This window comes from Mustela lutreola, chromosome 9 (genome assembly GCF_030435805.1).
Source record: "Mustela lutreola isolate mMusLut2 chromosome 9, mMusLut2.pri, whole genome shotgun sequence".
Lineage (NCBI taxonomy): Eukaryota > Metazoa > Chordata > Mammalia > Carnivora > Mustelidae > Mustela > Mustela lutreola.
In genome coordinates, this window is record NC_081298.1 from 135,359,054 (window position 1) to 135,376,680 (window position 17,627).

The 17,627-nt window shown below is 43.0% G+C and overlaps 1 protein-coding gene across 1 annotated transcript in view; it reads left to right on the top strand.

Moving 5' to 3' along the window:
• The window catches only part of NBAS (NBAS subunit of NRZ tethering complex), a 317,470-nt gene that overhangs the window by 279,704 nt on the left and 20,139 nt on the right, over positions 1-17,627 (top strand). Inside the window, exon 49 of the mRNA XM_059132606.1 lies at positions 12,926-13,065. Within this exon, the coding sequence (XP_058988589.1) occupies positions 12,926-13,065 (140 nt within the window). The remainder of the gene's footprint in view (positions 1-12,925; positions 13,066-17,627) is intronic.

A 17,627-nucleotide genomic window follows, 5' to 3' on the forward strand; every position in this document is an offset into this window, starting at 1 on the left:
CGTGCACACCAGAGGTGGTGTCTCGTTCACCCCCCATGTGTGGATCATTTTTCTCTTCATAGGATGTAGTCAGGATTCATCACTGTACGAGTTAATTCCCGCAGCTCTCCCGGTCCCTGCAGAAGTGCGTTTGGAAAGGGAAACGCAGTGTGCGGTTTAGCTCATTCATTTTTTTCATACTCTGCCCAGGCAGGCAGGCAGGTGCCCTCCTCTCTCTTCTGTACCTAGAGCGACAATGCAGCACACACACAAGATCTCAGTTTCTCCATCCCAGCCTTCAAGACGCTTCACTCAGTTCGTCTTCTCTCTGGAACCTCCCCTGACCATTTCACACTTAACTTTGAATTCCACACATTTGAGCTTTAATTACATATTGTGTATCATTATTGTTACTATCATTATCATTACTATTAAAGTCTTGTCTCCCCACTGCTGTGGAAACTCAGAAGCCCTGGATTGTATTACTGTCTTTTGAATTCCCCTAAGTGTGCCGTGCGCATACTCTGAGCTCAGATACTTGTTGATTGAGGAAATGGGAATGCTGATTCCTAAATCAAAGAAATAGGGTGCCCATTGATATTTGGTTGAACTCTGAATGGATGCATCTGAAAAGACATAGGATGTAGGAATCCTCACCTCAGTTGAGTGCCTTAGCCTGAAGGGTAGACCATATACCAATACAATAAAACTTCCCATATAATCTACTCTGTGAGAGAATTTCCTGGAAGTCTGACTGTAACTCGATTTACCTTCTAATTTTAAAGTTTTGCCCTTTAATTAATATTTATGTCCTTATTACTGCATTGAAAGAATAATGAATTTTTTCTTTTAACAATGAATCAGATATTGAGAATACCTTGAGACTCATCTCAGAACATCTTCCTAAATAATATTCTTATATATTCTTATTTCCCTATGTGAGAGAAAGAGGTAATTCTCTGTCTTTAGAGTTAGAGAATTGGATATGTGGAAAAGATGGACTTATCAGAGGTTCTGTAATCTTGCCAAATTGCTGAAATGGATTGCAACCTATAGAAGTCACTAGTCTCTGAATAATACTCTTTCTGAAGCCCCATGACCTTACCAGCATATTTAATCTCAACATTGTGCCTTGAATTACATTAAGAGTTCACTAACAGGGGCACCTGGGTGGCTCAGTGGGTTAAAGCCTCTGCCTTCGACTCAGGTCATGATCTCAGGGTCCTGGGATTGAGCCCCGCATCGGGCTCTCTGCTCAGCCGAGAGCCTGCTTCCTCCTCTCTCTCTGCCTTCCTCTCTGCCTACTTGTGATCTCTGCCTGTCAAGTAAATAAATAAAATCTTAAAAAAAAAAAAGAGAGAGATTACTAACAGTCTTCTTAAAGAGCAGTCTGTGGACACAAATGCGGTAGACGATGAATTAGAGTCCAGGTCCCTGGTGTGGTCGATGTTAGAGGTTTGCTGGACAGGAAGATTCACGTAGTGTCTCTGAGGTAAGTAAGCTCAGAATTAGGTCATATTATTTTTGCCACATGAGACCTTGGATTATGACTCCTTCTGAGACAAATGAACTCCTACTCTCAGGTGCTTCTCTTTTCTTTTAAGATTTTATTTATTATTATTAAGATTTATTAAGATTTTTACTATTACAATTTTATTTATTATTATTTATTTGACAGACAGAGATCACAAGTAGGCAAAGAGAAAGGAGGAAGCAGGCTCCCTACTGAGCAAAGAGGCTGATGCGGGGCTCAGTCCCAGGGCCCTGGGAACATGACCTGAGCCGAAGGCAGAGGCTTTAACCCACTGAACCACCCAGGCACCCCTCAGAAACGCCTGACAGAAGCGCCAGTTTCCAAGTTCTCAACCATGCTCCGTTTCCTCTTCCTTGAAGGCTGGAGCCGGAGGGGGACAATGAGGCCGTTTTTCCTGGTCGGAGCCTCGCTGCATGTTATGACCAGGCTCTGTCCCAGCAATATTACGGAACACGGTGGGAGCCAGGGAATGGGGAAAACATCTATCTTCTCTGTCATGTTGAAACAGTAGAGCAGACACTTTGATATTTGGGGCAAAATGCTTCAGAAAGAGTCTGAGCATAACCACTATTTCTTCTTTAAGCTTTCCTTCACTTTCCAGTTACCCAAAGAACAATTTCCAATGTTTGTAGGATTCCAGTAACTTCTGGGTATTTCTGAGATTTCAATTTCTTTTATAGAGACACTTTTTCCAAAAACAGGATCTAAGGGAGCTTAGCCTTTGTTAGGATTCCTTTTCCGTATATCTTTCCAAACTGACTGGACTGTTTGAGCACAGCCTGGCTTCTCTTCTTCTCTGAGTGTAGATCCTCGTGTTACTGCTTTTTTGGGCCCTTAGAAAACACCTCTCCCAACATCTCTGACTCAAGTAAAGTTCACTTCACGCCCCCTTACTCTTCTTACTTTCGCCCTCTTTCCCTTTGTCCTTGGAGAAGAGCAGTTTCTCTGTTCTCGGAAGCCAGCGAGCTGAGTTTCTTCAGGTACATAGTAAAGGGAATACAGCAACGACCCTCGTGGCTGAGTTATGCCGTTCATCTGTAGTCTTCCTCCCCAAATACATTAAGTCAGTGAGTGTCTCCTCCTCCTCCCGTAAAAATGAAGTATTCTGTGTCAGCCTGGCGTGGCCGATCTTAATCTGTTTTGGAAGGCGTGTGAATTTGGTCAGGAAACTCTGCCTATAGCTGTAAATAACCATTCGCCACATGGAAAATGAACGCAGAAAACTTGTGTCTTCCCAATGGAAATAGGTTCTAGAATGTTAGAGAACTGTGCCCAGAGTTTACGTTGGAGGTCATCTCCACTATTGTTCTTACCTTTCACTAGAGCAGTAGAAAGATCAGGGCCTGGTGGACAAATCCTTTGTAAGCATAGGTCTTGGCCACCCTCCCTCCTCTCTTGCTTTACTGCCTTAGAGAAGATTCCAGAACTGTGAGCCTTGTCTACTTGGTGTGCAAAGTGGAACCTCGGGCTGGAGGAGGGAGAGCACGGTTTGCTCGCTGTCACTGCATCCACACACACACTAAAGTCTTCCTCGTCTCTCTCTCCCAGACACCTAGAAGACCCCAAAATGTTGGCTGCACGGGCTCACATATTCTCTGTTCTCTATCCCTTTCTTCATTCTCAAAGGTAATATTCAGGGTAGAGGCAGATTCTTACCGAGCAAAGATAAGAATAGATAATGATATTGCAATGTTCAATTACCAGAAAATGTAGGACTGCTACCTTTGCTGTGGCTGGTAATCCTCTTAGGCAGACTTTGCATACATCAAAGAGGGACTTAATATTTAATTATCCTCAAGGTGCCCAAAGTAGTGGCCCCACAAATCAATGTGTTGCTGGGAAACCAGCCAGCTCCTGCAAAATTCCACACCGAGTCTGTGGAGCCTGCTCCCTCACTGGTTTGCAGAGAGACAGCGATTTCTAGTTTTCTCATGATTAGTTAACAGAATTAAAAATTCAGAGGCCCTCATTTTTCAACTGCTTGAAAGGCCTTCCTGCCCATTCCCCATTCCGTGCCCTGGCGTGGAGGGAGGGAGAGAACGTGTGGTGGGGAAGGATGAATGTGTGGTGTTCATTCCCTGGGTACCATTTATCTGAGTTTTTCAGGTTTTGTAATTTTCTAGTTAACTGGTGCATGAAAAATATGGCCAAAATACCGATGTTTCCTCAAAAAATTCCATACCCCTTCACCTTATTATTTTTTCTGTTTGTGTATAAAATAAGACATGTGACTTAGAGTTGCACCCTTTAAATTTCAATCCGTCCAGATCTGTAGTTACAAGTGATCACCAGAAAAAATTAGTTTAAGAATACTTACTATCATTATTTTTAAGCATGGAAATAAGCATTGAGCATGGAGCCCAGCGAGGAGGGTTCAAACTCACAGCCCTGAGATCAAAACCTGAGCTGAGATCAAGAGTTGGACTAGTAACGAACTGAGCCACAGGTGCCCTAGTTTGAGAAAACTTCTAATCTTATTACAAATTCCTGCATTTTGCTTACTTTGAAACAAGCAAGGACATATTTAACTCTTCTGGTTAGAGGCCAGTTTAGTTTCATTTGCCAAAACATTAACAAAAGACATACTTCTTTATCAGAGCTCAGAAAATGAACTGTAGGACAGGTTCAATATGCAAAGCTAGACTTAATTTCTTACAAGGAATTTACTGTTACCTTAAATGTCTTCAAAGCTAAGACTCACTGCTATAAATGATCTGCTTAATCAAGCATAGGGTAGTAGTTGATGTTAAAAATATACATGCCTACACACATATATCCCCACACATAGAAATTATCCACGCACATAATATATCTTTAATAACTGTTGAAACTGATTCCTGGAACCAGAGGAGGCTTTCAAAAGCCTGACAATTCCATAGTCACATTTTCTAGAAGAGGACACGATGTCCAGAAAGAAGTTACTTCCTCTGATTTTAGCTTAAATGTCACCATTTCTAAAGTGGCTGTATCCTAAAGTAGGTCCTTAGTCACAATCTATATCATAATGTCTTTAATTTTCTTATAACCATCACTGTCTGCTAAATTCTCCCTGCCTGTCCTTCTGTCCATTATAAGATGTCTTTCTTCTTCCATTAGAATATAAATAACATGAGAGCAGGGAGCATACAGATATTCTCAGTAAATAGTTGTTGAATAAATGAATATTAAAATTTTTAAAAACTTATCTAAGATCACCTTTGAAATGCAAGGCCAGGCCCCCTGAGTTTCAATTTGCTGTTCTTCCCACAATGGGGAAGGATTAGACCATGCTGTTTCCTCCTTATATGCAAGCAAAAATGATTTGCTTGGAATAATGAAGAGCTTTCCTTGCAGAGTGGCCTGGTGCTTCTAGGTTGTTGTTGCTGTTTTGTACTAATTTGCTGTCCTCTGCTGACAGTGATTTCTGACCAGCCAGTTGCTTCTCAAATGGAAGCAAATGAGTCACAAGCAAGCATGTTTGTCAGACATAAGCAAGAGGTCTGAAATGTTCTAATAGAGCTTGATGATAATAGAGCTTTTCTCCTAAAATATATTAAAATTGAGAGAGCACTTGTGTTACTGGGTTCTGCAAATATTTGGAAACCTTGGAAGGCCCCTCTTTTAGGAATAAGGGTTTTTTCCCTTTAAAGATATTCGCTCTTGTCCTAGTTATCATGGGGGGAAGAGGGGACCATGGATTGGGTATGAAGTGCACGTTGACCACATGTAATCTTTAGAACATCCTTGCCAAGTCATTACCATTCTCTGGTTGAGATGAGGTCACATAACCTGTTGAGGTCGCCCAGCTCGTGAGCGATAGAACTGGAGTTCAAATCCCGTCTGATCCCAAAGACTGTGTTCTTGGCCCTATACTGCACTCCTTCCCACCTGCCAGGGAAAGATACTCAGCACTAATGTTTGGGTAGCCTTGAACTACGTAGAGCGTGCTCTGCTCACCTTCTCCTCTCTCTGCTGTGCCATTGCCTGGATCGACTATGACTGGGCATGAGGAATGAGGAGTTTGATTCAAAAAACAGAAAGCACTGCTTCATCTCTTAGCTTTTTTCACTGTCTCCATATAGAGCACGGTGCGTGTTCAGTGCTGCCCAGAACATTCTGAAGAATGACGGGCCTAGTAAGTCTCCAAGCACAGATTATGCACTATCCCCGTGCCATACTCTGGGACTAGACAGAGAGACCAGGCCATTAGCAGTGAAGTGTTTGGGCTCGTCACACAGAACTGCATTCGGCTCCCACTGTTACTTACCACTTGCTCGCTCCTTGACCTTGGATGTCACTATGGGATAGTGCATGTAAATCTCCAGCTTCAGTCCAGGTAAATGGGCCCTACTGGTGTGGGGACTCCGATCCAGTGGAGCACATAGATACAGAAGCAAAGAAGCAAATTCTCTGCAGATGCTACGGAGATGGCTACACAGTGTGTAGGGTTCAAGGGAGTGCACACAGCCATCTGTGTTCGGAGGCAGTGAGGAAAGCCTGCTCCCAGGAGGTGAGCCTTGATTGAAGGCAAGAGATGAGACTGGAAAGAAGCAGGCTAGACTACTTCCAGTGTCCTGCACGGGTTCACCTTGACAGTGCTAAGCCCCCCCGGGAGAGGGATGCCTGAGAAGCAATGTGATCAGATATGCTTTAGGAAAAGCTCTCTGACCTCTGCATGGACAGTGGGCAGGAGGGGTGCCAGTCAGTGGCAGTGGTCAAGTGGCCTGAATTTGGCCTTGAACTTGGTACCAGCTATGAAGATAGAGGAGGGTAAAGAAAGCTGAAGGGGTTACTGCCAGGGGCCTGGGGGACTGCTTAGACATGGCGGGGACAAGAAACACATTTGGGGTCCCTCTCATGTTTGCCTAAGTTGCTGAGGACGAAGTGGCGCTAGGAAAAAGCAGAGAACAAACCCGTTCTGTTGAGAAGGACACTAAGTTCAGGGCTGCGTTTTATACCTAAACAACACTTCTGGGGCTCGGGGTCTTTGTGCTGAGATAAAAGGCTTTGCTTACCCGCTTCACTGGGCAGACTTTCTTCATAGCCTTATAAACGTCGTAGGTCACAGTGACCCCTTCCTGGGACGCACACTTGGGTTTAGTATGTGCCACTGGGTGACTGCTCCATCCCCGGGCTCTTATCCCAGGGTCGGGTCAGCTCAGGACCCACTTGGGCTCTCTCTCAAAGGAGAATCATATCCAGGGCCTTGCGCCCAGAGGTATGAGAACCTCAGCAGCCTCGCCAGTCGTGCTAACCTCTCCCCGAGCAGTGCTGTCTCTGCGTTCCTTTTAAGGAGCAGTGAGAAAAGTCGAAGGACGACAGGAGAAGAGGCAGGAAGCATTTGAGCGTTTGGATGTTGGAGAGTGCTGAGGCTATGTATGATGCAGCTGGAGGTGCCTTTTCTTCTGCGTTTTACTTTTGGCTTTTTGTTTGGAAAGAATTTCAGGTTTACCCCCAAAATTGCATAAATCATAGAGGCAGTGTAACAGCTCATCAACTCCCGTGAAGGTAGGAATATGGTGATGAATATTACCACATCGAGAATGATCCTCTACCTGATGGTAATTATTTCCCATTCATGAAGTGTGTTGATGTGCATTAATATGTGTTTCATACTCACGAATGTCTGAAGGAAAACAAGCCACAGTGTCGGTGCTCTGGGAAGATGGAGATTTCAGGACGAGGCCTCGGTTTAGGGAGGCCACGTTCACGTTCAGCGGCCACAGAGACATTTCAGGGCAAAGCTGTTTTCGCCGGAGAATAGGTGACTCCGTCCACTTTCTCAAGGACAGCGACTCTCCGATAAGGAGGCTGCAGCTACTCGACAAATGGACTTACAGCAAGGGCTAAAGTCACCTAATTCAGTGAGGACAGAAGCATCGTTTCCAGAGACAAAGGGGAAAGAGATATCTTCATGTTTGAGTCACACTTGAATTTTGCCCTTTAAAATCCTATGATGTTTAGTTAGAAGTGTCTGGGATCATCACTAACCGATCCCTCCCACCACCGCCCCCACGGACTGGGCAGGAGACAGCGGCATAGATTACTTTCTCTTTCACAGGAGAAAAGGGTAGAATCACACAAAACTTGAAGATGAACTTGTGCGAAATGGCTGATTATTTTCACTCATCTCTAGCAGGCATACTGTGGAGCCATTCCAAATCCTGTCTTATACAAATAAATGAGATTTTAACAAGAGATGCACATTAACCCATGCTCCCATTATCCTAAAACAGCCACATTTCTTCGTATGCTTTTTCTTTCCTGTCTAATCTAGAGACCCGATTCTTATTAGAACTCACAGCACACACCCAGCTCTCCACTTTTTTATATGTAGCTGTCACTTAAAGAATCCCTGTCACCTATTACATCTTCCCGTCTGCCAGTCACTAGGCTAGCTCCCTTAGCCACATTCTCTTATTTAATAATCACAACTATACTATACTATATATACTATATATAGTATATACTATACTCTTCGTCTTACAGAAGAGGCCGGTAAGCCTCAGAAAGGTCCAGCAATGTCTCCATAGTATATGTCTTTCCCTGTTACTCTGACTTTATCAGCACTGTTTTGAAAGCTGTGTATTTGATCAGAGTGCCCTTTATCATTATTTGACGGTCTCCTTGGGGAGGTATGTTGAAGCCCTTGCTAGCCACCTGCTGTTCAGTTATCCTCAACACTAAACTGTGTTCTATGGTCACTTCCTCTTGTAGCTGTTAAGGCACATGGTTCAGGTCTCTATACGCCTCACCCTTGCCTTGGAGCGTACTAGCACTCTGTATTTTAATAAGAACTGTGAAACTTTCTGGAAAAGAGAAAATCTGATTTTTTCCTCGGTCTGCATTCGCGTTCAGCCTGCACCTTGTTTTCAGATGTTTTGGGGAATTTAAATTCCCATGGTATTAATATCGATCTGATGCTTCTGCACCTTCTGTAAGCCTTTGAGACCCATGGCTTTCACTTTTATTGACTCAAAATAATACTTCCCTCTTTAATTTCTTTGCAGATAAGTTGCCAGATTTATAACATCCTGATTTTCTTCAATTTAGGATTAATTTTTGTAACCATGAAGGAATAATGTTACTAGTTGTGATATGAAAATATATTGGGCCAAGACCCATGTCCTTTTTGTCTGAAGAAGTTTCTTTAGCCAGTCTTTAAGTTGAAGGCTGTTCGCAACAGATTATCTTTTAGTTTTCTTTACCTGAGACTGCTTTCGTTACCCCTTTTTATCCGAAAGGTTAGTTTTACTATATATAGAATTTATAGTTGACAGTTCTTTTAACACTTGAAAAATATTCTGCCACTTTTTTTCTGGCCTCTGTACTTTCGGATAAACAATAACCTGTTACTAAAATCACTCTTCTCTCTATAGGGAATGTATTGTTTTCTTTCTGGCCTCTTTTAAGATTATTTTTCTTTGTCTTGAGATTTCAGGTGTTTAGTTATGATGTGTCTGGGTGCAGATTTCTTTGGGTTTACACTGGTTGGGGTTTTCTCAGCTTTTTGAATCTGTATGTTACTATCGTCCACCAAATTTGGGAAGCTTTAAAATGTTATTTCTTGAAACACTCTTTAAACTCTACCTTTTCTCTCTCTTCCTCTGGAACTCTGATGAGAAATGATCTTACCTGGACTATCTTATATTTTTTGGTCAGGAGTCAGAAAATACTGAGTCTAAGTATCCTCCTTCCCTTGGATGAGGGGATATCAGACACTGTGCCGGTGTTGTGCCTCCAGTCCTGTGGTCCCTAAAAGGTTAGCTTTTACGAGTCCTTTGGTTGTCTTTTTTGTTATTCCAAAGTTTATAATTGTGCTTAGCAGGGAGGAATAGGGAAAAATAGGGTCAGAGGCATTTTGTTTATCAATTTATGTTTATGTTTTTTGTTTGTTTGTTTTAAAGAAATTGGACCCCCTTTTTTTTTTTTTTTTTTAAGATTTTATTTATTTGTCAGAGAGGACAAGCAGGCAGAGTGGAAGGCAGAGGCAGAGGGAAAGCAGCCTCCCCCCTGAGCAAGGTGCCCGACGCAGGACTCAATCCCAGGACCCTGGGATCATGGCCTGTGCCACCCAGGCATCCCGTGTTTGTCTTTCTTTATGCCGAAATTCACTTCGAGTTTTGGTTACCTGAGATTATTTTTAAAACCTTATAGGAAATGATGAACAGGACAAACTTATATTATCGTGGTGAATTTAGATAAATTTAGGTATTTTAACATGTAGACACAAATTCTAGATTAACACTTGTGTATCAAAGTATGTAATGATTATCCAGCAAAGCATATTCTTTCTCAGGCTTTAAAAAACATGTACTCAAGTCCGTTTTCAGGCCCATTTTCTTCTCTCATGGAGGGTGAGGCTTTTGCAGCTACAGTGGTAGAGAATTTAAAATCACTTTCTCAAGAGCTGAACAGTGTAAACATTTGAAACCCTTTATGATGTGAGAGGGAAATGTTCCGCGACAAAAACGCACTTTTCATAACTCTGTGTCCACATGAAGAAGGTGTTATACAAAGAATCTCCTAGCCAAACACATTTTAAAAAATGGAAACTTTTTGGCACACTGATATAAAAACAAACATATGAAGGTTTAATTGATAGTTTTTTTTAAAGATCTTTCTCTCCCTTAGGATACACTTCATGTCCTAAAAATTGACAAGCTTTTAGTTTTTGAAAAGAAAGAAACCCAAATGATACTGAAAGCAAGAATCATTTTTTTCTGATCTCTTCTGCTTCCTAGTAGGCATCGAGTAACCCGTGGTGGACTCCACGGTCCACGTAAAGGAGAAATCCCTTGTCTTTCATTCTGCAGGAGTTAATTATAGCAAGTGGAGTATATGGACTCTGCTTACAACATTTCAGACCTACCATTCAGTTGTTTTCAAATACTTTCAAAACACAAAACCTTTTCTTCAAATAAACTGTAAAAACTTGGATTTTAACTCAGAAAAGAGCAGCCATTTACCAACCTCTCTTTCCCACTGCTGTCAGTCACCTCCTCAGAAATCCTGAGACTTTGGTGGATTCTTAGAGTCCATTTAGCGGATGAGGGAAAAGAGACTGAGAGCCGGACTGTACTGAAATCACGCAACTACCCGTAAAGCATTATTGGTCAAGGCATAATGTCAATAAACGATATCCCCCGCCACCCCGCCCCGGGTCTCTTTTAATGATTTCCTTCTCAGTGGCATCTTCTTTATGAGCCTCACATCCATCTTCAGTAACAAAAGAGCCAAGAATTTGGCTCAGAAATTCATGGAGTTATGGCCACTCCATGAATATTTAATATCGCCATTCTGGGCTAAGATATTTTATAAATGATGGAATGTCTTCATTTATTCATTGGTTTATCCATCTGTTCAAACACTCAGTAAGTGCTGGGCATCTGCGGTCCATCAGGCATTATTTTAAGGAGGAGGGAAAAACCAGTGAACAAATGAAAGTCTCTTTTCAAGGCGCGTCCACTGTGATAGAAGGAGAAAGAGAGTAAGCAAAAAGATATGTAATACGTCACACTTCACATACTTTTATGTGCTAAGAAGGGACATAAACAGAGGTGTGAGAGACTGACGGTGGATGGGAATGCAGCCTGAGGGGGGCAGTTACACAGCGCCTTCTCCGATGAGGTGACGTTTGAGAGATTTGAAGGAAATAAGCAAACAAGCCCCACCGATGTCTGCAGAGAGAATGTACCAGGCAGAGAAAACCGACCAGAGTTTCTGAGGTGGAAGCGTGTGTGATGGCCATGGGGCTCCGGAGCTTGGAGAGGAGTTGGCAGTGGGAGGTCGGGTCCAAACAGGTAGACATCTTGAGTTTGAGATTTTTTTTGTTTTAAACGTTTCTTTATAAATAGGCAAGAATATATTGCTAAACTCCCAATTAGACCACCCATTTAAATACTTCAGAGCTCATCTGGCTTGTTGAGTCCTCTCGTTCCAGAACATCCTGATCTGATGATAATTACGTATCAGCTCTACCGCTTGCCAGCCACATTATGCAGACAGAGAAGGCGGTTTCCTCATCTGTAAAGGGAGGTTAATAACACCCGTGCTGTTCTCCAACCAAAGCCATTTTAAGGGTGAACTCTTCCTGGATTCTGAAATGATTTAAAAGACTACAAATGCTCTGGGGCTAGTCCGTGGAGAGTGACATGGGGCTTCAGGCAGGCTTTGAAGGATCTGTTGGGTTGCCGTGTGAGCTCCGGTTGCCATAGTAGTTACCAGTCATTTCATGGTACGTATCAACTCTTGTGGAAATAGGGAATTCATGCTATACCCTGTTCAGGTGGCTATTTTGGATTAGAGCCAAAATGACCACAAAATTAAATGCTTTGGAAACATGCATTTGTATAGGCAAACTAACAAATGTGCAGGTCACCATCCGTTCTCAGTATCCTTTCAAGGTATCTGTCATCATCTGAGTCTCAGGGACCCAAATGTAGAGAGTCTATGTTCAGAGAGACTAGGGAACAGGAAAAGCAGCTGTTGGCTTACTTTTATAATTAAAACTGCTTTCTAATTTAGCATAGCAAAACCGTCAGCCGCAGATGTTGAAGGTGCGATTGGTTTCAGGACTGTCTCGATGTGAAGGGCGTATCATTCAGTTACACAACGAGAGGACGAATTTGTGTTCTTGACTTGGTCAGAACTCCTTCTGCATTAGAAATGGAGATGAGGGGGCGCCTGGGTGGCTCAGTGGGTTAAAGCCTCTGCCTTCGGCTCAGGTCATGATCCCAGGGTTCCTGGGATGGAGCCCCGCATCGGGCTCTTTGCTCTGCGGGGAGCCTGCTTCCTCCTCCTCTCTCTCTCTCTGCCTGCCTCTCTGCCTACTTGTGGTCTCTGTCTGTCAAATAAATAAATAAAATCTTTAAAAAAAAAAAAATGGAGATGGGAATAAAAGGATATTTTTTTGATTTTGATGTGTCACAAAAATCCTATGACAAATGCACTTTAGTCAAATCTTTAAATTTCAAATTAGACAAATTGTCTAGACAACGTGAAAACTTAGCAATAATCATCCTAAAATGAGAAGTAGAAATGCATTTATGATAACTTAAATGAAAAAAGTTTGACTAATGTTAGGTATGATGAACTATTATAATTTCATATATAATAATTCTGTATTTTAACATAACGCTTATTAAATACCAAGAAGCCAGTCCTCTACTTGTTTGAATTTATTTTTGTAAAGAACGTTCAGAACCTTACTGTAATTTGTTCTAAACATTTGTTTAACATAAGGGTAAGGCTTAGAGCTTTTTAAAGATTTTGGGGGGTGGGGGGTGGTTGGGATGGTGGGGTGAATCTCTCCTTTCAACACATGGTAAAAATTTTCAAGAGTGTTTAATCAGAATCATCAAATGTGAATTCCTCTGTAAACCAGTGAAGTAGCCTCTGCCACCAAGGTCAAGTGTGTATTTCCACTTCCAGGTAGACATAGCTGACATTGAGAACGAAGAGAACCGCCGCGCTCTCTTCACGGAGCTCCTGGAGTCCAGCCACCAGGAGGCGGAGTTTCAGCACTTGCTTTTGCTCTTGCAAGCTTGGCCACCTATGAGCCAGGACTCTGTGTAAGTGGTAACATAAAGTTACATCTCTTTTGTCTGCTCTTTAGTTTTAAAAATTCAGTACCTTCAAAAGAAATACATAAAATCAGCCTTTAGCAGAAAGGAGAACTGTTTATTTGAAATATTGCACTTTCTTTCCATTTCTCCTTGCCCCTACATGCAAATATTTTACTCAAAAATATCAGACTGTGCTTAGTAATAACATCTGACTTAGGGGCGCCTGGGTAGCTCAGTCAGTTAAGCGTCTGACTTCGGTTCGGGTCATGATCTCAGGGTCCTGGGACCAAGCCCGGCCTCTGGCTTCCTGCTCAGCGGGGAGTCTGCCTCTCTCTCTCCCTCTCTCTCTCTCTCTCCCTCCCTCCCTCTACCTTACCTCCCCCCAACTTGTTCTCTCTCTTTCTCCCAAATAAAAATATTTTTTAAAAAATCTGATTTATATAGCGACAAAATCATTGTGTTCTAGTATTTTCACCAGGAAATGTTTCGAGTCCCTTTTAACACAGCTTGCAGTGCTAACTTGAGAATCCGTATGGAATAAATTGATAATTCGCATTTATTGAGGACACATAATGTTATGTGCAATTTACATATATTACCAGTTCACTGTATAAGCCTCCCCAGAAGGCAGAAGGAGGAGGGAGTGGAGACACAGAGGTAAATGACTTCAGGGTCCCGCGGCTGGTAAGTGGAGGAGGCGGTGCTGTACCCGACGCCCGGCCCCCTTCACACCAAGCCCGCTCTGTGTCCTGCCGAGCTCACAGCTGCCGCTGGTGGCCGCGCTCCGCCGTCCTGCAGTCCTCGAGCTGCCGGCCAGGCTTCCTTCGGAAGAGGTAGCCAGCTTTTCTCTGAGCACACATGCTTCCATCATGAACTGCTGCTCCTCACTGGCCAGAACTAGAAGCCCCTGTGGCCCTGTTTCAGACGCCTGCTTGCCCCTCGCCCAGTCTTTTCCTCCCGCGTTCAGCACCGGGCTGCCAGCACCGGGCTGCCTGCGCCGGGCTGCCTGCGCCGGGGAACGGCTCCTGGCCTGGGAAGGAGATGTTCCTGGAGATAAATCCACCTGCGAGCAGTTTTTGAAGGACTCCTCCAGAACATCTAGCAAAGACCCTTTCCCTTCACCCTAGGATGAGACTGTTCTAGTATAGAGTGACATCTTTGCTTTGGGTCCAGCCACGTGTCTGTAGAAAGGGGGAAGAACGTTTCTGAGATCTGTCATTTGTGGCGTGTGTGCCACCCGGATAAGCAGCTTTCAACGTGACATTCTTACCTTCACTGCTGGAAACCCTGCAGTACAGGATTTCCCATCATAAAACCTTCGGTTCCCCATGGGGTGCTGCACTGAAGCAGCATTGCCGTTTGGTCCTGGCTGTCTTGGCAGAGCTGCCCTGGGACTCCCAGGGGCTTGTTAAAAGTGGTCTCCCAGCAACGCCTGCATGGCTTGGTTGGTTAAGCAGCTGCCTTCAGCTAAGATCATGATCCCTGGGTCCTGGGATCGAGTCCCACATCAGGCTCCTTGCTCAGCGGGAAACCTGGTTCTCCTGCCTATAGCTTTCCCTGCATGTGCACGCTCTCGCTCTCACTCTCATTCCCCCCGCCTCTCTCCCCCAATCTCTCTCTGACAAGTAAATAAATAAAATCTTAAAGAAAAAAAAAGAGAGAGAGAGAGAGACAGTCACCCATGCTTGATTTGCTGAGTCTAGCTCTCCCCTGAGAATCTGTTTCTAACCAGCTCCTCTGTGACGATCATGTGTGGTATGATATGGCCCACTAATTAGATTGTCAGTAATGCTTTGCTTTTTTTAGCAGATGATTAGGGTTGCGGTGTAGGTTTCCTCGTGCCCTCAAAATGGATATCTTGGTCTAAAGAGAATTTCTCAGTATCAAAGTACACTGCCCCCAGTCTATTAGTTTACTGTGGTTTTACGGTTTCTTGTGCTTTGAGAACAGTGACCATTTCAAATCACTCACTTACCCACAATAAGTAAAGTCAACCTCACTTAAGACATTTATTGCATTTTAAACATTTACTACATTTATAGATTTAAAAAACTTTAGTTTTTAGAGGTATGTTCTTTGAAAGCCAGTATAAAGTGAAATTTGTAAATTGCTAACCTATGTTTTAAAAACCCCCTTTAAGGGATGCATGGGCGACTCCGTCATTTAAGTGTCTGCCTTCCGCTGAGGTCATGGTCCCAGGGTCCTGGGATCGAGTCCCACTTCAGGCTCCTTACTCAACAGGGAGCCTGCTTCTCCCTCTGCCTGCCATTCCCCCTGCTTGTGTACTCTCTCTCTCCCCCTCTCTCTCTGACAAATAAATAAGATCTTTAAAAATAAATAAATAAAAACCTCCTTTATTAACTCATTAGAATCAAACCATTACTGGTCCTCTTACCCCTCCTACCAGCCATACCTCTCTCCCAGAGGGGACCCGAGGGTAGGTCAGGTAACGTCTGTTTTGGCTTTTTCCTGGGCCAAATTGGTGTTTTATCACAAGAGACTCTATGATGGGACACTTTCAAGATTGTGTTGTTGTTTTTTTTTTTAAAGATTGTATTTATTCATTTGACAGTGAGAGGAGAACAAACAGGGCAGCCGTGGATTCCCTGGGACCCTGGAATCACCGCCCTAATTGGAGGCAGACGCCCAATCGAGTGAGCTACCAGGCGCCCCCAAATCTGTTCTTAAGAGTACTTTGAGTACCTTTTTTTGGTTGGTGGATGACCCAGTGTATGACTTCAGCACTTCGGAGTAACACCCCCATAAAGGGAGGGAGGGGAGAAAGAGTGGGAAAGACAGGAAGAAGGGAAGTAGAGTGTGACAACGACTGAATGTCGCCAGCTAACACAGTAAACTTGAAAACTAAGAAATATGCTTGATCCACAATGACTGCTAATTTACTGAACCCACTTGGGTGTTTTCGTTTTGTGTGCTTTGTTTTGTAAAATATAGGTATTTTAATAGTGTGAGTTACGTGACTGTCATACATTATGTTGTTAATGAATTAATATTTAAAATTTTGTTTCAATTTTTAAAGTTTTTTAAATTTAGATTCAATTAATTAACATATAGTGTATTCTTAGTTGCAGAAGTAGAGCTCAGTGATTCGTCAGTCTTATAGACACCCGGGGCTCATCACATCACGTGCCCTCGGTGTCCGTCGCTCCTTTACCCACCCCCCCCCCCGCTCCCCCCCGCAGCCCTCCCTTCGTTTCCTATGATTCTCTCTTGTGTTTTGTCTCACTGTCTAATTTCCTCTTATTTTACTTCTTCCTCTCTTCCCCCATGATCCTCTGTTTTGTTTCTTAAATTCCACATATGACTTGAGATCATTTGATAATTGTCTTTCTCTGAGTGACTTATTTCACTTCAAATGGCAAGTTTGTTTTTTGTTTTTTTTTTTTTTTTTGGCTGGCCGAGTATATTCCATTGTGTGTACACCACATCTCCTTTATCCACTCATCTCTCGACGGACATCTAGGCTCTTCTCATAGGTTGGCTGTTGTGGACATTGCTGCTATAAATATTGGGGTACCAGTGCCCCTTTGGATCACTACATTTGTATCTTTAGGGTAAATATCCAGTGGTGCGATTGCTGGGTCCTAGGGTAGCTCTATTTTCAACTTTATGAGGCACCTCCATGCTGTTTTCCAGAGTGGCTGCACCAGCTTGCATTCCCACCAACAGTGTAGGAGGGTTCCCCTTTCTCCGCATCCTTGCCAATATCTGTCATTTCCTGACTTAATTTTAGTCATTCTGACTGGTGTGAGGTGGTATCTCACTGGGGGTTTGATTTGTATTTCCCTGATGCCTCATGATGGGCATTTTTTCATGTGTTTGTTGGCCATGATGTATGTCTTCTTTGGAGAAATGTCTCTTCATATCTTCTCCCCATTTATTGATTGGATTATTTGTTTTTGGGTGTTGAGTTTGGTGAGTTCTTTATAGATTTTGGATACTAACCATTTATCTGATAAGACATCTCAAATGTCTTCTCCCATTTTGTCAGTTGTCTTTTGGTTTTGTCAACTGTTTCCTTTGCTGTGCCAAAGCTTTTGATCTTGATGAAATTCCAATAGTTCATTTGTGTCTTTGTTTCCCTTGTGTTTGGAGACATATCTAGCAACAGGTTGCTTGGCTGAGGTCGAAGAGGTTGCTGCCTGTATTCTCCTCAAGGAACTGGATGGATTCCTGTCTCACATTTAGGTCTTCCCTCCACTTTGAGCCTATTTTTGTGTGTGGTGTAAGGAAGTGGTCCAGTTTCATTATTCTGTACATGGCTGTCCGATTTTCCCAACACTGTTTGTTGAAGACACTGTCTTTTTCCTTTGGGCATTCTTGTGTGCTTTGTTGAATATTACTATAGAGTTGAGTGTCCATTTCTGGGTTCTGGGTTCTGTTCCATTGATCCGTGTGTCTGTTTTTGTGTCAGTGGGTTTTTGGTTGTATTCCCCTGGAAGAAAATACATGGAAAGCATAATAGATCCATCCTTGTGGGAGACTTATAATTCTCATCCAGTGTATCAAAACTGGCTGGTGAAAAATACATTTTGATAATTCATGTCCAC